The sequence below is a fragment of the Scleropages formosus genome, chromosome 21, assembly GCF_900964775.1.
Source record: "Scleropages formosus chromosome 21, fSclFor1.1, whole genome shotgun sequence".
Classification (NCBI taxonomy): Eukaryota; Metazoa; Chordata; class Actinopteri; order Osteoglossiformes; family Osteoglossidae; genus Scleropages; species Scleropages formosus.
Window position 1 is genome coordinate 19,927,466 of NC_041826.1, and position 20,214 is coordinate 19,947,679.

At 43.7% G+C, this 20,214-nt stretch overlaps 1 protein-coding gene across 8 annotated transcripts in view; it reads left to right on the top strand.

Annotated features, from left to right (window-relative positions):
* Positions 1-20,043, top strand: part of wnk1b (WNK lysine deficient protein kinase 1b) — a 72,517-nt gene extending 52,474 nt beyond the window's left edge. For 5 of the 8 annotated variants that reach the window (XM_018729961.2, XM_018729960.2, XM_018729967.2 and 2 more), the window contains 18 exons: positions 233-312; positions 503-665; positions 889-1,005; positions 1,345-1,467; positions 1,549-1,603; positions 1,731-1,871; positions 2,527-3,701; positions 5,028-5,108; positions 6,056-6,142; positions 6,258-6,294; positions 6,484-6,566; positions 6,754-7,250; positions 7,355-7,542; positions 8,836-9,030; positions 9,928-10,020; positions 13,221-13,262; positions 15,440-15,657; positions 15,752-20,043. In XM_018729961.2, the coding sequence (XP_018585477.2) occupies positions 233-312; positions 503-665; positions 889-1,005; positions 1,345-1,467; positions 1,549-1,603; positions 1,731-1,871; positions 2,527-3,701; positions 5,028-5,108; positions 6,056-6,142; positions 6,258-6,294; positions 6,484-6,566; positions 6,754-7,250; positions 7,355-7,542; positions 8,836-9,030; positions 9,928-10,020; positions 13,221-13,262; positions 15,440-15,657; positions 15,752-16,036 (3,660 nt within the window). In that variant the 3' untranslated portion in view covers positions 16,037-20,043. The remainder of the gene's footprint in view (positions 1-232; positions 313-502; positions 666-888; positions 1,006-1,344; positions 1,468-1,548; positions 1,604-1,730; positions 1,872-2,526; positions 3,702-5,027; positions 5,109-6,055; positions 6,143-6,257; positions 6,295-6,483; positions 6,567-6,753; positions 7,251-7,354; positions 7,543-8,835; positions 9,031-9,927; positions 10,021-13,220; positions 13,263-15,439; positions 15,658-15,751) is intronic. The other 3 variants (XM_018729963.2, XM_018729962.2, XM_018729966.2) reach the window with 3 other exon arrangements.
* Positions 20,044-20,214: the final 171 nt, after the last annotated feature.

The following is a 20,214-nucleotide window of genomic DNA, read 5'->3' on the forward strand; positions in this document are numbered from 1 at the left end:
CCTGTGGTTCTGTTAGTTTGCATTCTTCATTATTTACTAGTTGCACAGATCCCTCAATGACAGGTACAGCTGTCCTCCCTGTTCGACAGGTTTTATTCAGTAAATTTTATCCCAGCTCTACATATTCTTTTCATTTATACCCATTTACGCTGGCAGTTCAACATATGTGACATTGTCAGTATTTACTTTGCAAGTTGCTTCCCTCATTGAGTACACTCATTTTCTAATGCAGGCACCCCAGTGTGTTCCTCAGCCTTTGCCCTCAGAGCAGCCCCAAGGACAAACTCCGCAAGTGGCCTCTTCCATGGAGAGGTGAGATTAGAGCTGTTCTGGAACAATACACACAGAGGGGGAGGGACTCGTGTGGGATGTGACGGACCCTGTCAGTATAGGAGCCAGATGTAACAGGCCCTCCGTGTCCTTTTTTGCTGGCATTTGCAGTGTGTCACTGATCCTTTGTGGTTCAGGTGTTAAAATGTTAGTCTTCCTCACTTATGTCCAGTGGCCTCTCGGACGTGGCATCCGGTCTGAGTGATGGAAATGAAGGAATGTCGACCACAGGGGGTCGCCACGAGGGACGTCCTGCTAAACGACATCAACGCAGGTCTGTGCGCAGTCGCTCACGCCATGAGAAGACCACCAAGGCCAAGCTGAACGTCTTGAATGTAAGCATTCAGAACAAAAGTTTAGCACAGCTAGCCTTCAGTTAGCCCTAAGCTCCCTGCTTTTTCCTGCCTCCTGCTCTAGTTCTTGTGATTTAATTCTATTTCACACAGGGTTGTGTATGTCTGGTAAAAGAAGTAAATTATTCTTAATTTTAAACATCTGAAGATCTGGGAGTATTAGTACACAGGTTTTAATTGTCTGTCGTCTCTGAATGACTTTCAGATCTCCAACATCGGTGACAGAGTTGCTGAATGCCAACTGGAAACACACAACAGGAAAATGGTGACTTTCAAGTTTGACTTGGATGGAGATAATCCTGAAGAAATTGCACAAATCATGGTAATCTGGGGCCACAGCAAGCCGTCTTTATTTGATAACTTCGACCCATTATTGGTTCTCATATGAAATGAGTTGATGTAAAATATATATACTGTATGCTCAAAGAATTTTGTTAAAGCCTTTTGTAGCTTCCACTGAAGTAGATGTTACATAGTCTTCTGTCAGGAACTGAAGCACATAACTCGAGGGAAGAAGCATAGGAGCACAGATGAACAGAAGTTATTTTCTTTGACTCTACTGTAGTATATCACTGAAAGATCAGTCCAATTTTATTTCACTGGGGAAACGCATACTGTGGATGTGATATAGTGCAACAGATGTGTCCCGGTAATGTTACAGGTGACGAGTGAGTTCATCCTGGAGTGTGAGCGTGAGTCCTTCATCGAGCAGGTGCGCGAGGTCATTGAGATGGCGGATGAAAAAAGGCTGGAGCTTGAGGGCCTGAAAGATGGCTCTGGGGAGGTGGGTTCCAGTCAATGGTGTGTTCGTGTTATGCTCTGTCCTCTCACATTCCTGCATGCTCATCTGGTCTCTCTCCTGCAGGAGGGGAGCCAATTGGCCCAGCAGGTGCCTGTCACCTCTGCCCCCCTGTTGCCAGGTACAACCACCTCAGCAGACATGCTCATGCCTCTTTGTTGGACTATTGCTGAGGGGGACAGAAAGCAGAGGAGGTGTTTCCAGGTCTATGCCTTTACAGTAGTGTTCCTCTCCCTCTGGTTCCACAGGTGTCCCACCCAGTGCAGCTGCCCAGGTGGTGCATTCTGCTGGACGCAGATTTATTGTAAGCCCAGTGCCTGAATCTCGTCTCCGGGACCAGTTCTTTGGTCCTGCGTCCCACCTGCCTTCAAGAGAACCCTCTACACCCGGTTAGTAATAGCATTGTATTGTTCTTCTGTCCTGGTTTTAAAATAAATGTTGAAATGTATCTTTTGCCCCCCCCCTTTTTTTTTTTTTTAATATTTTTTTATTTTTAAGAACACTTTAGAAACCTCTAATGTACTGTTAATCACAGGACTCTGACAGGTGTAACACACATTCTTTGTGTGTTTGATTGATTGTTGTTACCCCAATGGTTTAAGCCCCCACAAATTTTAACATCTAATATCCACTTCGAGAAATAAGATTTTTAATGTTAGGGCAGTTTAAGAAGGCATCAGAAGAGCTTGCATTTTGGTTTTGCAGTCATTTCGCATGTCTAGTCTGCTTGCCATTTTCTAATGTTGAAATCTAATAAAGCCTGAACACTTCCTTGTGGATTACTTGAAAATTATATATTGTATAACACTGTGCATGACATTAAAAGGAAATTTGATGCATTGTAACAAAATACAAGTATCTTGCTTGACCTGAAATATCTTGATTTTAGATAAATTTTGATTATATATAAATAATACAACTATTACTGTATTACAGTTAAGTCTGAGCCTCTAATAATTTTAGAAACATACTTATGTTTTATAGTTGTCATTTGCAATTGAGTTGGCTTAGTGTTCATGACTTGCATGTTGGTTTTCTCCCCAGCAGCATCTGCTTTGGGCCTGTCCCATTCCGCCTCCTCAGTTAGCCTACAACAAGCCTTCTCTGAGATGCGGCAAAGCCAGTTCGACCCAGGGCCTAGCACTGCCCCTGCCTCTGTGCATGTGGCTATGCCACCTCTGTTAGCCAGCATGACTAGCATAAGCAGCACAGGGGAGGCAGTCATCGATGTTAACGTGACTGTGACCTCACCTCCTGCCCTCCCATCTGTTACCCCTCCTGTACCCCAGGCCCAAGCTCCAGAGCCAGCCCCATCATCCGTACCCTTCATGTCCCTCACCCCCCCAAGTTCCTCATCGCCACCACCTCCGGGCGTCCATCAGCCCGTTGGTGTTGGACCCGCTGCCCCTGTGGTTGCTGTCCCCACTCAGCCGCAACCAGTCAACCTGATTCCCTCCACACTGCCTCCCACTCAGCCAGCTGTCACCACGGCCCCAAGTGCCACAGTCCCGGCCTCCTCCACATCCCCTGCTTCACTGGCACAGCTCTCGGGTTCTACTACAATACCTAGCTCCACCTCGTTTCCCCCATCCTTGGCACCGGTGCAGCTGCCAGCAAGCAGCAGTGTGCCCAGTGGTGTGCCAAGTACTGTGGTTCCCTCTAACTCCCTGCCTCTTGTAAGTGCTGTTGGTAGCAGTGAGGGTATTGTCAGTAACGAGCAGCCTACTGCCCCCCAGCTTGCTGCTGTGCCCCTCACCTGTGCTGTCACCACTGGGGTCCCTGCTGTACTTCCACAGGTTCCAGGCCTGCTGCCTGTCACCAGTGGTGTGCCAGCTGCACAGCCCACACTGGTGCACACACAGCCACAGACTTCCATTATGCCCAACCAGGCCCATGGCCACTGTGGAGAGTGTGAAACAGACCCCTTGTCCAAAGCACCTGGGATTGATGACATCCAGGCCCTGGACAAGAAGCTGCGTTCCCTGTTCAGTGATCTCGGCTCCAGCTTGTCAACTTCATCGCCTGATGCACCTCCTGACCTTGCTGCTGTCCCGGGGACCTCCTCCCCGACTGGTACCAGCTCTGCATCTGTTGCCACCAGTGCCCCTCTCCCCCCTAGCAGTTTGCCGCTGGGACCCTCCATACTGCCCACCTCTACCTCTTTGGTGACTCCAAGCCAGGCTGCCACCCCAGGCAAGGCCCCTGTGACTAGAGTACCGGTGAGTAAGCTTGGCCTTGTAGTAATGGGTTGGTTTGCAATGCAAAAAATTGTTAGTTAAGGAGTGTATGGATCTCTGAAGTCCTCATTACAGTAGCATTCAGAGTGGAAGGGTTTTTGTTCTTTTGTAAATTTTTATCCAGGCCCCTTCATAGAGAGAGAGAGAAAGAGAAATAAAACATATTAACAGATGTACATCTTGAAATCATCCACAAGTACAATGAAAGTTATAGTAAATGTTTTACTGCAGTTGCAGTGAACCTGTGTCCCTGCAGGCTGTATTCATTCCATCTGAGCTGTCAGTAGCCCGCTTTTATCTGGAGTTTTGATTAAATTGTTGTGTGACTCATCTCGTAAAAATAAATGCACTCACTGAGCATTTGTACCATTGCTCAGATGTTAAATTATATTAGCCTTGAAAACCATTACATGCATGTTTGATTAAAATACATGCTTATCTGTGGAATGAAAACAGAACCAATTAGTATTTAGCATAGAGACATATCATCAAACTGACCAAATTTCCAAATGAGTGCATCTGTGACCCTGTGGTCACATTTACCATGCTTTGTGCTTGCCTTGACCCCAGTTCCATTACCGTCCCCTTTCAGAAATGTTCCACCACCCTAGAAGAACTGACATGTTGGAAGGTTTGAGCAGAAAAATGAAAATTCAAACCTTCTGTTGTGATTTTATTTATAAGGAAAAAGCTTTTAGGAAATCGTAGATGGGAGGATACCTTTTAACCTTTTTTTTTTAAAAAATTTTTATTTAAAATTTGACTTATGTTGGGCAAGTATATTGATAGTACCACATAAGTATTGTAGTTGAAATAACTAAGAGCGAAAACCATGTTTTGTGTGCCCTGCAATAACCTGGGTTCTTCATTGTTCTACTACAGGAACTAGAGTTGAGACTAAGGCACATGAAGAGTCTGTCTGTCTTTTTCCTGTTCTAACACTGTCTTTAACCCCTTATTTGCCTGGCCCGTACCTGGTTTTATCACTGTTTATGTAATACTACAACTATGTTCTGTACTATATTTTGCATGCCAGGGATTCTTACCCTGTCTAATACACCTATGCACTGTTTTATATATATGCATATATATAAATGTACTCTTCAGTGTTCTTAGAGAGATGCTCAGGATTTAAATTTTTCCCATTTGCTCACATGTCTGTGGCAAGACCTATTGTATAGTGTTCTGTAGGGATGGATCCACAGGCTCCAGTCAGCAGCATGACACTCCAGGGTATTGTGCGCAGTATCTTCCTTCCTGTTTCCCTCCTGTCATTGAGCTCCTTTGTGTCATCTTCCTCTTTGTCAGGTGTTGCCTGTTGGCTCAGAGCAGGCTGGCACCCCGCCCACAGAACATCTGCCACCCTTCCCAGGACCCTGTCTAACTCAGGTGCTTCTCCACTTCCTCCCACCCCTTCCAACACAACCCAGCCTCCCCCCATCTTGCTGTATCTCTGTTTCCTTTTCTCCTCAAAATAAACAAGGCATGCTAAAATGTTCCTAATTGGCCCAGTCTCTGCATGATGCAGACATGTTATTTCTTTTCCCCATAATATCCTCTGAGATGCATGAACTTTGGCTCCAAAGTTTCCCATTAACTCTTTCACTGCAACAGTGGGCATTGAGAGTTACAATTCAGTATTTCATTGAGTTTTTTTTAAATTCCTGCCCCCCACCCCCAAAAGGCCAAAAAAGCTCAAGAACAATGAACACTGCAAAATAGTCCCACAGCCCAGTTGGCTTAAAATGAATTAACCTGTAAGAGATGAGGCTTTGGGATGGGCAAGGCTGAGGCTATTTCTTTTAATCTTTCTGGTTAAATGGTGCTGGTTATGACTTAATTGTTTTGAGGGGAAAAGGAATTAAAGAGGAATAATATGTTCATGCTTTTATAATATGTTGAGTATGGAACTACCAAAGTGGTTTTTTTTTTTTTTTTTTTTGGAACAAGTTATGATCAATTCTTGAAGAATTCACTTTTTCCTGTGTGTTTTGATTCTGAATTTTACATGCTGAAATGGTGTTCAGAAGTTAAATTACGAGGCTGTCTTTTGTATGATCTGAGCTGCCTTCAACTGATCCTTAAGTTCTGCAAAAGTTTAAAATTGCTTTAGCTATTTAACTTGACCAAAGGTGAATATACACCAGTGTGTCAGTGTTCATTATGTACGCAGCTCAGTGTAATTTAGTGAAGGTTTTACTCTCAAGAGTTTCATGTTAATTAAATAAAAGTTTGCTGTGGAGTAATAGTTATAGTCCGAAGTGTGGCCCCAGGCAGTAGGATGATAGCTTGATGTGTGGTTGACAATTCTTGCGTTCACCTGGGTTCTCATGCAGTCCCAGCAGCCTCTGGAGGACCTGGATGCCCAGCTCCGCCGTGCTTTGAGCCCTGAGACCGTCCCCCACGCATCTGTCACTGCACAGGTGAGTCTGCAGGACCTGATCGTATAGTTCAAGGTCTGCATAAGTGGCGGTGTGAATGATGTATTTGCACAAAGATTTTTTTTTTCATGCAACTTTTCCTTTTTCCCTTTCAAAGCCTGCGGTGTCCGGAGTGCCTCCAGGTGGACAGCCAGGTGATTATGGCTTACCAAATGAAAATTCTCTGCAACTTGTCTTTGGAATGTATTTTATATACATTGATTTATCAGCTCTATTGCCTGGAAGTTAAAATGGCATTTATGAATGAAGTAACATACTAGCAACCTGTATAATGGTAACTGCTGTCATTCGTCAATTTGTCTTGAATTTTTTGTCTGTTTCAGTCCCATTTTCGCTCACTGAGGATGGGGAACCAGTGGTACTAACACCTGCCCCCAGTAGCGGCATCACAGTGGGACGATTCCAGGTTCATTACCTTTTCACCAGTTTCCCTTTATACAGCCTTCTAGTGTGATGTGGTCAGCTGGTTTTTGGTGTTGTAATAGCTAGTAGTAGCTTTTAAAAATCCTCCTTAGGCTTTTTTAAATTGCAACAGCAGCATTACTGGACCAAAAAAAATTACTTTTTTTTTCCCCTTCATGTTTTCAACTCAGGTGTCTGTTGCCACCGAAGAGGTTATACCTGCCCATTCCCACCATAGTTCCTCAGACTCCTCATCTTCGACATCATCCTCCACCTCCTCTTCATCATCCGCCTCGTCCTCTTCCGTGCTCTCAAGCCCTGAGAGCACGCTGCACAGGACTGCCACTTCTCTCAGGGACCCCAGCGCAGATGTAGTGGATGGCCTGCCTCATCAGACAACCCCCGTTTCTGACCCTGGCCATTCTGCTGATGCACAACCTACTGTCATCGGCCGCTTCCAGGTCACTACCAGCTCGAGCACCAGAGTGGGTCGCTTCTCTGTCAGCCGGGCCCAGGATGAGGCCCTTGCCCCCGAGGCTCAGCTGGCTCAGCCCAATGGCCCAGCGTTAACCCCCGAAGCCAAAAGCTCCCCACCTAGCCTGAACAACTCCTTCATAACCTATGTCAGCAGTGATAATGACTCAGAGGAAGAAGACATCAAGAAGGCGGTCACTATACTGCGAGAGAAGTACGTTTTTCCAGTCCTCTGTGTTCCCTTCTTTATCTTTGTTCTCTAACAGGGGAAACTTCTTTCTTGGTGTGGACATGTAATTTCTACTCTTTCCTTCACAGACACCTGAAGGAAATTCAAGCTCTACATGCACAGCAAAAGGCAGAAATCGATGCACTCTACATCAGTTGGGGCAAAGTGCCTCCGGCAGGGGCGGGGCCCCCCATGGTGGCACTGGCAGGTCGCCGGAGGAGGCCCACCAAGGGCAAAGGCAGTAAGGGCAGCCAAGCTCGCAGCCCCCACCAGCCAGGCAAGTACTGTGTGTCTACTCTCCTTTGTCTCTCCAGTGCATTTTTTTTTCTTTTCTTTTTTTTTCCCACCACATCAGTCTACTGTCCTTATCACTGCTGCTAAGAAACTGAACTAAGGTTATATAATGTACCCCCAGTTCCATGTCCATTTCATTTATTTATTTAGCAAATTAAATTTAATCCTGCTTTTAAAATACTGCTGTATAATCTCTGTTCCATTATATAGGAATGTCTTTTACCACAATGAGATGCAATTATTTTTTTATGATTAGCAGACAGTTAAGCTTGCATGTGCTCTGGTTTCTCAACATGCACAATTGGGACTGGAAGCATAAGTCCAAAGTTACTTGTACTACTAAGTTTCGATCAGTAAAACCAGAATAAATACATAGTTCCACTTAATTTAGGGGTTTAGATTCTGTAAAACCCACATGCAAAGCTATAATTTCAAAAAAAAAAAAAACAATTGCTATAAGACTCTCCATCTATTATGACCAGTTGTCTAGTGCAAGATCCTTTGGGTCGGCACTATTCCAAAACCACAGGGGGGCAAGGAGGGGTGTGCCATGGATGTGGCAGTTATATTAAAATTAAAACTTGTTTAAAATTACTGAAAATACAAAATGTCATTTCCACACCCTCCCATTCAATGCCGCATGGGTTGATCAGCGCACGTTCGTCAGCCTCAAGCAACTGTTAAGTTCACTACCTATACAATCAGTAAAAGCTTAACAAAGCACGTGTTTGTCAATTTCTTTATAGGTTAGGTTCCCTAAAAATCTAGGATATAGCAGTAGTAAGTAAAGGGGCTTTTTAAAACATTCACTAACATTTTTTTATTAAGTTTAAAACCAGTTTAACATCAATGAAAATAAAATTGCATATTCAGTGCCAGTTGTTGGCTCATTCACCCCATAAACATGTATGTTCTTCACGTTATTGATCACCGATACTCAGGAACACCAGACGCAAGCTGTCATTACCGTGAGCTGAGTGAAGGTGGTCCCTCGCTGGTATTCTGTTGCTTCTGTTCTTAATGCATTTTTCTGCTAATTAATACTTGGATGCAGAAACAGGTTGTTTTATACAACAGTGAAGAAAATGCAATTAGAAATTAACTGAGAAATGCGAGCGTCTTTGAAAATTCTTTACGCAAGCAGCTCCACGCCATAGGACTGGTAGTATTTCTGTGCCACCAATACAATTACATGAAACGGCATAGTTGCCAGTTCAATTTAGTCACGACACCCCGTGGTGCCTGTGCTCAGTGTCTCCCTGTGCTCCCTGTGCAGGCACTTTAGCAGCGCAGAGTGCCCCCTCTGTGTTCCCACCCCAGCAAACGCTTCAGCCCCCTGGGATGATGACTGATTCAGGCAGCAGCCCACTTCTTCAGCCTCTCAAGCCTTCACCCTCCAGTGAGAACCTCTGTTCCACCTACACCAGTGAGGCTGCGCTCTCCATGCCCAGCCTCTGTGCTCCCACGCAAGGTATGCTACAGCCTTCCAACCCCCTTGTGTTTTGGAAGACCCCTTGGCTAGTGGGGCGCAATGGTGCCTGCCCATTCATTTGTACACTCTGATCATGCTCAGCATTCACAGCACAGCAATTTGGCTAAAATAGTTTTTGTAGGCAACACCATTTCAGGAGGTTTTTTGTCTTTGTGTGTCTGATAAATTTGTGTTGCAGGTGTGTAATATGTGGCCCTGTGGAGACACAGGCAGGAGGAACTCCTGTGGAGGAAGGGGGGACTTGTATCCAGTCTTCCTTAATCTGAGTCACCCTGATTGAAAGTATTAAGGCTGTGGTTACAGCAAGAAGTTACAAGTTGACTTAATGTACTAGTATTATGATGGGTAATTTTGTATTTAGGACTTTTGTGTTGAATTTCTGTTAGCTGCAGTGGAGTTAGTTCTGCTCTCTGTATAACTTCCATCTTATTTTGGTAGCTCTGTCTCGGTCAGGGAAAATGGCTTTTTGGTGCCTAGATCTGAATAATAATGGAAAATAGATTAGGTCATTTTGACTTAAGTCTGCAAATGTCCACATTATCTGGCCAACACACTGATCTTTTAGTGTAGGAACAGTCTTCTGTCCTAGTTTTTGTGTTCGGAATTTGGACTGGAAATGTAAGGGGCGTTTCCTGTCTCCATCTTTCTGTTCTTGAGTACTCCAACCCTGCAGGGGATGCAGTTGCCCATGTTCTCTTCCAGTCTCAGCCCCTCATCTTTTGGGCTCTCTTCTCTTCCTCTTGTCTCTGCTCCCTCCTGTTGTCTGCTCATGGCTTACTGGATGTTGTGCCATTCTTACTGTGTGTTTGTGTACGTCTCTCTCCCTCTTTTCCTTCCCTCCTCTCTGTCTCTCTCTCCCCTGTTCCTGTGCCACAGGCTGCGTAAAGTTCAGCTGTGGGTCGGAGAGAGTGACCTTCAAACCAGGTGGCAGAAGGACGCGATTTCTGAGTACGCCCTGCTTGGCTCTTTGTGTGTAACGCTTTTCCTTGTCTCTTTCCTTCACTGTAATTTTTTTCTTTTTCAAAGTTCCTTTTACGTAACGACCTTGCAGGGGTCTTGCATTATTTATATCTTGACACTTACATTTTAGACTGATATATTTTTTCTTATATTGCTATTTCCTATGTTATTGCAAACTGTTGTACAAGTTTGAATATGCTGAAGGGGTGGTGATGACTTTTAAAATCCATTTTCTTTCACTTCTCACTGAGTTTTTAGATTCTTTATATGTATAATTGCTCTGTGGGTTCTTACCAGTTTGAAACCCAATGACTTGACTGTAGACCAATCGCAATGGAGCGGATCTCATTATGCAGACCCCTTTTGTTGTCTGAACGAAGTGGGTTTTAAAAGTCAGGTGCAGCTGTGTTCAAATTTCTGCACAAATATCCAAGCCACAGATGTGTACCTGTCTTGCCTGATTCGAGATCACAGCTTCTGTTGGCTTCTTACTAGCATTCTTCTAACCATCACTGTGTATTTTTCCTGTTTATTGGCTCAGTTAAGATAATTCTGTCGTTTTCAAAGTGTTAAACCTGGCTAGGTGGCTAATTCATTTTATTTTTTGCATAATCCAATGAGGCAGGGAGAGCTAATTCCTTTATCAGGTGTGTCAAAGCCAGTGTTGTGAATAGCACAGACACACTGCCCCCCTTCCACCCCACCCCCTGCTGAGAAAACTGCAGAGGCAGCTCAGGAGCACCTAGCTCATCTCCCCTCCAGCATCTCTGATCCTTTCACTCTTTCCATTTCACTGGACCCAGTGTCTGTCATCTAGTCAATCCCACTCTGCCCCCTAATCCTTACCAGTTCTGCTTCACCATCACATTTTCATGGCAATGCTATTCCATCTTCACCTCCTTCCACCACTCTGATCCAACCACCGCATCCTCGCTATTTCAGCCATACCAGCTGAAGGGAGCATACTGAAGAGTGTGTTTTCAGCTCAACATTACCTGACCTTTACAGGAACCAGAGAAGTGTGTCTCTGCAGTTGTGCACCTGCATTCGCTTCTAAAGAAATTGTGCAGCACTAAACCTTACACACTCAGATTAGTCTGTTTAGCAGTTTTCAAACTTCAATGTAATGTAACAAATCTCACTGAACCCAGTAAACTGGGTCCTTGTGCTTCCAGTGTTGAAGTTACAAGTTTTTGAAGATAGCTTTTTCTGATTTATTTCTCTTTTGCGTTTGTTTATAATTTTATTCCCTTATCCATTTATGTGCGGCAAACAACTGTTTTTGTGTCCAGATGTTAGTTGCAGAGTAGACATGTGATACTAGGTTAGTTCAATTCCCTTTCATAGTATTGAGAGCTCATGTCTGCTGTACCTGAGTGTCAGTCATCAGTAACAAGTTGAGGTTCATTCCACATATTTATGGGGTGCATCAGTCAACAATTGGCATTAGATAGAAATTTGTGATCACATTCTTGTCTTGAGTAATTTTAAATTTTATAGGTGTGACATAGCTCACAAATGTCACAGCATATTTTAGTATATCCAAGACTTTTACAAAACCTACCAAACAAATCAAATGACTATGAACATCTCTCTTATTAGGCTTTCACTGACTTCTTAGATAGTAAATCAAACTGGAAGTGGCCAGATGCTGGCAAGCATTGGATTTGTTTCAAATTAGTAAAATGTCTTGCATAGGCTGCTGTCCCAACCATGTGCTTCTCTTCCTCATGCCACATCACGAGCAACTCTGCATAAGACCAGTGGTTGATAAAAATTGAATAAATAGGAAGTGTACACACACACACACACACATATTTTCAGAACCGCTTGTCCCATACGGGGTCACGGGGAACCGGAGCCTACCCGGCAACACAGGGCGTAAGGCCGGAGGGGGAGGGGACACACCCAGGACGGGACGCCAGTCCGTCGCAAGGCACCCCAAGCGGGACTTGAACCCCAGACCCACTGAAGAGCAGGACCCGGTCCAACCCACTGCACCACCGCGCCCCCCTAAATAGAAAGTATTTCATTGAATTTAATTTACCGTCTATTGGGTTTTTACAGAACCTAGCCCATAAATCAAGGGACATCAGTATTAACCTCATTTATTGTGACACATACGATGAATTTATAGACAAAAACAAGTTCCGAACAGACTACAAATCTGTTGTGTTCTTAAATTGTAAACCAAAGCGCTGATTTAGAGGAACTGATCCTCCTTGGACTGTCGGCTACTGGCATGCCATTGATACTCAATATTGATGTTTCCTGTGCCATCTTGCACCATTAATTTTCACTCAAAGCTCAAGTCAAGCCACATCTGACTAATGAAAGCTTCCATTTCATATTTCAATCCAGCTGTTACACTCAGAGCTCCTTCTCTTTCATGCCTCTTTATTTACTCTGATACTATACAACTGAAAGTGAGTTCTGTGCTGGTTTTAAGGGCATGAGTAGCTGACTTGGTTATACCTTTTTACTTTGTGTGTTGATATTGTGTTAACCTACAGAGAGAATTTTTGTTTTTAAGCTTTGAAAAAAAGTCAGTTGAGAATGTCTCCACAAGGCAAAGAATTTGCTTTTAGCAACTTCATTTTGACCGCTTCTGTTCGTCCAATTTTAGTTATTCTTCTGTTCTTGCAACAGCAGTTATGGTATGAGCCACCAAGTTCTTTGCACTCTGTAGGCTACAACATTCATCATGCAACATTACACTATTTCTGTAATTTTACTACAACCCTCAAAGCATCCGACCAGCTGTAGATATATCTGGCCTACAAACAAATCAACACCCAACTCACTCATCCAAGGGTGCACTGGTCAGCTGTGTTCCCTGGTCCTCCTGGCCACAGATTAACTAGTATGGCATAGTTCCCCCACTGTAGTACCAATGAGGAGACTCGAGACAGTTTTGCTATGATGATGTGAGGAATCATTTATTGCATTAAATGTCTTTTTGGAACTGGAGACTTAGAAGAACACACTCCAGAACAGGCATTGATTTCCTCTGAAGTATGGTGCTCTTGTACAAGTTTGAGCTCTTCATTGTGGCTCCCTCCAGTTGCTGTACAGTGTGTGAAACAGAGCAAGACAACAAGTGTCGTGCTCTAGAAAACATGGCAAGTCTTATACACTGGGAATTTGCAACGTTGTCAAGATGGTTTACACTGACTTCTTCGAACTCACACGTTCTCTCCGTGCTTCAGGGAAGATGGTGAAAAAAGTGTGCCCCTGCAACCAGCTCTGTAGTAATTATCTCTTTTTGTGACCTTTCCCATTCCTTCTCCACCTTTCCATCGTTTGTGGGACACACCCCTCCCACCCCCCCAACCTGAGCATTTCAGCCTCAGCCTGACCTGAGCATTTCTGTTATGATGACCCATGCAGCAAACACCCGGAGAATACGTACACCACAGGCCAGGAGTATAAAGCCACCCTAAACATGGCAGTATTAAATATCTGTTTTAATGTGAAATTTCTTTATTTGGTTGCTTTGGTGTTTTTTGGTCTGCAGTGTATGTGTTGACATGTACTATCTTTGTCAGTTTACTGTACACATGTCATTCTGTAATTACTCTTCCAGTGAGGGTATTTGTTTTTCCTCCCTAAATCTTACTGCTTCACATTTTGTCTGTCTTTAATCTGACTGCGTGCACAGGGGCTGGTAACTTGGTGTTTAATTCAAATCAATTTGTGCGTTGAGCTTCTGGAGTAGGAGCATTTATACTTACACAGCCTTCATTATGTCTACCAGTCAGGCTTCCTTAAATATTTGTCTGATTTACCTCCTTTTACCCTAAGCACCTTAAATTTTAAAATCTTATTCAGTGTTGTAAATGAATCAGTATAAGTATGCCAGTGTTTTTTAGGAATGGTTACTCTTAAGGTTTGTGTCACGACTGCATGTCCATGCGGAAGAGCACTGCTGGACGTTTGTTTAAAGAGCTGTTTATTGTCTGCGTTCTTAACAAGCCTGCAGACACTGATACTGCTGTACGCCTGTGGTGATGTCCACACCCCTTTAAGTGTCTGTTGTATAAGTGTTCTTCACTCTGCAATCATCCCAGTAAACCTGCACCACTTACTACAGTTACAGCTGGACTCTTTCCTATTTTTTAATGGGGCATTCTTTTTGTTTCTTTGTTCTTTTAGTATATGAACATATTGTATCTAGTGTTTCTTATATAATACTTGTAATGTCTGCATATAATCATCAGACGTAGAGCACGCAGTATTGACTTTTGTTTCCAAGAAACGTCCTGCATCCTTATTTTTAAGAAGCAAGTCTTAACCGTCACCGCACACAGTCCAGTGAGCTTTGAAATCGATTCAGAAGACACAGTGAACTGAGGTCATCCAGAAAATGCTGAAGTCAGGCAGTGTGCAGCTGCTCCACTCCTCCCAGCATGCCTTGCTGCTTGGACTACGTTGCCCAGATTCCCATGGGGAACTTAAGTTGCCAATCTGCCCTCCCCCTCCCTGCCTGTTCTTTGTTCCTGCTGCATTCTCCAAGCTGCCTTTAGATGCTTTCTTTTAGCTGAATTACATTAACATTGTTCTCTGTTGTGCCAAATGTGCTTGCTCATCCCTTTGAGTTGTAGCTCTTGGCCCCCCCCCCCCTCAATTGCTGGCCCCACCTAGGACTGTGATTTTTAGTGAAGAGCATCACCCTCTGCTGGTAGCTTTATGTACATCTGTGTACAATGAAACGTACAGATACATCAGCCCCTTGCTTGCTTATGACCAGAAAATGGGAAAGAGACAGCTTTGGTACAGTGCACTTCGCAGAAATCCTGTGTAAAGCCAATGTAATGTGAAGAGAATCTGGTCTGGAAAGGGGGGTTGAGGTATTTTCAGGAGCTGCCACCAGTTTGATACTGCGTATTTTAACTTTTTCTGTTCTCCCACCTTCCCCTGGTAAACTTCATTGCCCTTAACAGCTCTGTGCCATTGCCAGACTTTTGTTCTTTTGCTCCCCATCTGCTGCTGTAATGCTCGTTTTTATTTCGTAATGAAAGATTTCCTTGTGTTTGTCTAAAAGGTTCAGATGTATTGCATTTCAAGAGCTATTTAGCCATTTACTGCTGTTCATTCACGTGTATGCATAGGTAAATGTAGCGTTAACAATATTTACACTTGATTTTACAGTAAAGCATTGCAAATGCCAGCCAAATTTTTAGTTTTTTGTCAGACAGTGTAAGAACAGTTTTCGCAGTAGACTTATGTCGTAGTTGCACAGGTCCTTTCACTCGTGTACATGTGCAGAACTGCGAATGGAGATTAAAAAGATCCTTTTCCTCAGACCTTTAACTAGACAGTTCAAGATTTTGAAAAAACTTATAGCTCAATTAGGTTAAATCTGTGCAGTCTGCTTACACTTTGTTCAGTGATTCATGCCTCCACTTGTATCTACCTATACCTGCAGGGACTAGCAGTACCAGCACTGTCAGTGGGCCAGGCCAGGCTCAGAACCAGACCCAGCCTGCCGCTCCCCTGCCCCAGAGCCGCAAGGGCACCTTCACGGATGACTTGCACAAGCTGGTGGACAACTGGGCCCGAGATGCCATGAGCCTTTCGCAGGGAAAGAAGGGCTCCAAGCAGGCCTCACACCCCCAGTCAACCTCCCAGAGCCACCCCTTTGATGTGAGAGACTGTTTGCCTTTGCTCTCATCTCTCTGTACTGCAAGAGACTTTGCAAGTTATTAGTTTGAATTTCTTCTCTCCTATCTGTCCCCAGGTGATTCCTCCGGTGAATGTGGGACGCAAGTTCTCTGCCCCGGGCCAATTGTGTCCCAGTGTGGCTTCCTCCCTCGGCAACGCACCTACATCCCTGGGAGCCCGCAAGGGCTCGCTTTGTCCTGCACCCACATATGGCTTCCCCAGTGCAGCCTTTGGCACCTCTCAGTGGGCCAGCTCCACGGGGCAGCCCCTGGCACCATTCCAGCCAGTGTCCCAGGGATCCATGCAGAGCTTCCAGAAATCCGTCAGCAACCCTGGCGGGCCTAATCTGAGGACCACATAGGCCTTGTGGCGAAGGCAGGCCAGGCCAGACTGGAATGAGCAGCAGAGAGTTGGAGAAGGGAGGGCGTGTGTGTGTGCAGTGCTTCTGGAATGAACTTGGGTCAAAAGCTTCTCTTATTTTACTTTTCCTTCTTTTCTCAGACAAGAGTGGAGCAGAAGGAATGGGGAGAAAGCCAGGCTAGTGTCTGAGGCTCTACACTGCTGCTGTTGGGTTTTTTTTTCTTTGTCATTTTTTCCTGTTTTTTTTCTTTTTTTTTTTTACTGGAGAATGCCAGGTGTTATGTACACATTGCACCTCCAGAGACTGTCCTCCCTGCTTCCTGTGGGGAGGGGCACAGTAGCACAAAAGCAAACCCATTGCAGACATAAATTGTTTGAAGGGGCCAAAAAAGAGACTTGCTGGGAAAAGAATGGGCTGCTGGGTAGTGGGACCATGGACCCCAGCTGTAAGCTTTCTGAACCCCATCCCCTCATTACCAAACAGGGTGCCCAGAGCTCCACCTCCAGTGCTGTGTGAGCTTTTGTGGGGAGAGAGCAATTGCGCTGGCGCCCTTGACTGGTCAGACAGTAAATGTAAGAGAGAGGAGGTCCGGTATGTTCTTCAGTCCACCTCCTCTTCCTTGCTGCAGTATGATGCAATAATTATTAGGATGGCAGTGTTAGTCCATTTTCAAACCCAAATTCAAAAGTGACCTTCGTAAGAGAAAAATCCCATGTACGGTCTATATCTTTTTATCATTTGTTATTGGTTGTTCCATTTGTTTAACCCCCACCTACCTGGTTAGGAGCAAGCATATGATGGGAAGCCTGTCTTGAGTGTTTGTTATGCAGCATCACTCAGCCTGGGAAGCTCTGCTGAGACTGCAATTTCACTCTGTTTCAGTGGACTCCAGTGGGCTTCGAGAGCCAGTATCTCTACCTAATCAGATGCTCTGCATCTGGGAGAGCGTGGATCTAAGGACTCCACTAAAGCTGCACTCCAGCTGGGGGAGAAATGGGGATTGGTCCTTTAAAGACTTGATGATGATAGTAGTAGTACTATTATTATTAATAGTAGTAATATTAATAATTTCTATTAACTGTACTTTGGTTGGATTTTGTTCAAGGATGGTTATGAAATAAGGTAATGTTTGGTGTTTTTGTCCTGTCTGGCCAAGTTGGAGGGAAAGAGGAGGTCCCCAAAGCCCAGTTGCTGCACGGTGTGTATGAAGTCTGGCACCTCAGCACATGATGCTTGTGAGGATGTTGCAAGCTTTAACTCTCTTACTAATGGTAACTGCTTTTGTAATCATGGCAGCATTAGGCCCTCTTTCAGTAGTTTGATTGAAATGTATATTTAAATGAAAAAAGAAAAAAAGATGAGTGTTCTGTATGGACCTGTATCTACCCATCAGTTTTTGATGTTGAAACACTGTGATTATTATAAATGTTGTTGGACAACATTAGTTAAAAGACAAAAGTGGAACTTGGGAGGGTTATTATACGTAGACTAAAGGCTAGCTATTTCATTATATAATACTTATTTGAGACACTTTAACCTTTTTCCTTCCTACTTTCTTTATATTAGATAAATGTGAATGTAAAAATGGTTTCAATTAATGTACTTGAATAACTTTTTTCCTTGCCCTGTTGCCCCAGTATGCTTGCTGGAGTTTATAGTGCCTTGCATTCTTTGATTTCCTTCAGATTTGGACATAGAGTAGTGGGAGAGGTGACACTTTGTGCTTTAAGTGCTTAACTGGTCCTGTGGATTGAGCAAGAAATTAAGGTACACTGTGGGGGTGGGAATTTTTCGGTGCCATTTTTTTTTTTTTGTTTCGTTTTGTTAAATTATGTTCTCAAGACTTTGCCCTGGCCTTCGGAGAGAAATGGAGTGAGTGAGTTTCCTTGAAGGTTGAACAGCTATACGGAGGGAGCTGTAAACAGAGCATACTGACCCGTCTTAGATACGTTTCTCCGTTTTGTTCACTTAAGAGCAGTTGCCCATAGCTGTGAGGGGATTGTTTGCTGTGACCCTTGACCTCTAATGGTAGAATGTAACATTTGCTTGCAATTTCTGCCCTATTGTTTGAAAGTTCTCACCTCTAAGTCATGACCCCCTTTTGCCTTGTGTTTGTAAGGAAAAAAAGTTTAAGGAAGGTTGATGAGGAAGTGAACAGAGATGTACAAGAATGTGAGTAGCTTAACATTGGTGCATTTACATAGCACTAACCAGGTCCTATAGCCCGTTGTGCGCACGTGTTGTCTCCCTTGTAGTGCTGCTATGTGCAGGGGTCAAGGAACAGAAGGAGATGGAGGTAAGATGTTCAACACAAGGCTGGGGTGTCACTTTCCTTGCTCTTTTCTTTCCTCACTCTTTCATTTTGTACCGTCCGTACTTTGAAGCACGTATGTTCTGTACAGGTTTGTAACAGATCTCCATCCTGTGGACACCTCTCACAAAACAGCGAGACGGTCAGTCCATTCGTTCTCCATCGCTTAGTGCGCGCTCATTGTTTCTGCATTGCTATATTCCGTTCCGCTCTCCTCCTGTTTCAAGTGTCCGGAGTCAGCCCTTTTCCTTCCCCCAGCAGATATGGATTGTGACGTTACTGCTATAGCTGAAGCCAGAGGCTGAAATGGCCCTCTGGACTTTGCCAGCTTTTCTCCCTGCCAGTATCTCACCACGTCATCAGCCGCATGCCCAGAATCAAAAACATCTGTCCTAGAAATTAGAAAGACAGTTTGAACTTTCTCCATCAAATACGTAATCGGGAAGAAGCCTAAAGCGTTGGAAGTGGCAAATGCGCAGAAGTCTGATAGCTTCAGCTCTGGCACAGCATGCCTTCTTCCTCTGGTTTTGGGGTGCATGGCTTTGCTGTAGAACATCTATATGGCCCACTGCTGGGGGAGTGCAGGGGTACCTGCCTTGATCAATATTTGCATCAGAACAGTTCTTTAGGACCATCTGCAGTGAACTTGAGCAGATTTGGTTAAGAATACAGATAGTGAATATACTTTAGAAAAGTGAACTCTGTGGTTTAATTCTCACTCACCATAACTACTGATAGCTTACAAGGACTGCTATATTTAAAGCCTGTTCTTACTGCTTAGCTGTCTCAGTAAATTGTCTGGTACAGGAAAGTGTCACTTGAATTGGATTTATAGATTCTCAGCAATTGTCTTTGGTCAGTGGTCATTATATTCTGGTTATTTAAACAAGAAAAACTTGCTTTTTGCTCTGTAAAATGTTGTTTTGCCTGTTTTATAAGATTATCCTTTCCTACAGAAAGAAATCAGTACAGTATTACATGACACGGTTTATTGAAGCTGTGAAGAAGTCGCTTTGATTTATTTTGTGCTTTTTCTTGTTTAGTTTTCCAGAAACCACATGTACAATATGGATCGAGTGCCATTCCCCTGCAGAAATAACTTGAGTAAAATCCCTTATTTCACAACTGAAAAACTTGTTTACTACATAAGAGCACCAAAGTGGCTCGTATGCAATGTTTAATGTTGGGGATTCATTGGTTAAAAAGGCCATTCTCTGATCACACGCAGAGGCGGCAAGTTACTGAAAAGTGTATTAGTATTGTTATTTTGGAATGCAGAATCTGCAACTTTATTTTATTCTTTTGCCTTTCTGTATTGAATGCCTAGCAAAGTGCCGATATGTAGAAATGCTACTCAATGCAGTAACGAAACACCAGGTTTCAGTAATTGGTTCATTTCTCTCAGATAACATTTGCATGTGCTCTTTCCCATTACACTCAGAGATGCACACAATGATTTTGTTTAAATCGGGTTTGTTTTCCAGTCAACCTCCTGTGGAAGAAAAAAAAAAAAAAACAGAACAATACTGTTACTTAATGCTACTGACCTGTCATTAAGTTATTTTGTTTTGTACTACTATCTGATTTCTTGTTTTACTGTCTCTAGGCCTCCTAGTGACTTAAGTCAATGGTTTCCATATGCTATTTAACATTGTACAAAATCTTCAATAAAAATTAAAAGTACCAAAAACATGTACGAAATCATTGGCAGCGTTTAATTATATGTTTGCACTAAGTGTAGGGTGTTCAAGCATCATTTAAACAAGCACCATTTGTTACATTATTTGTAAAGTAAATAAATCATTCAAATCAGATGGTCTGTGATAAGATTTCTTGAAACGTGTTCAAACCCAGCGTTCGTTGTCTG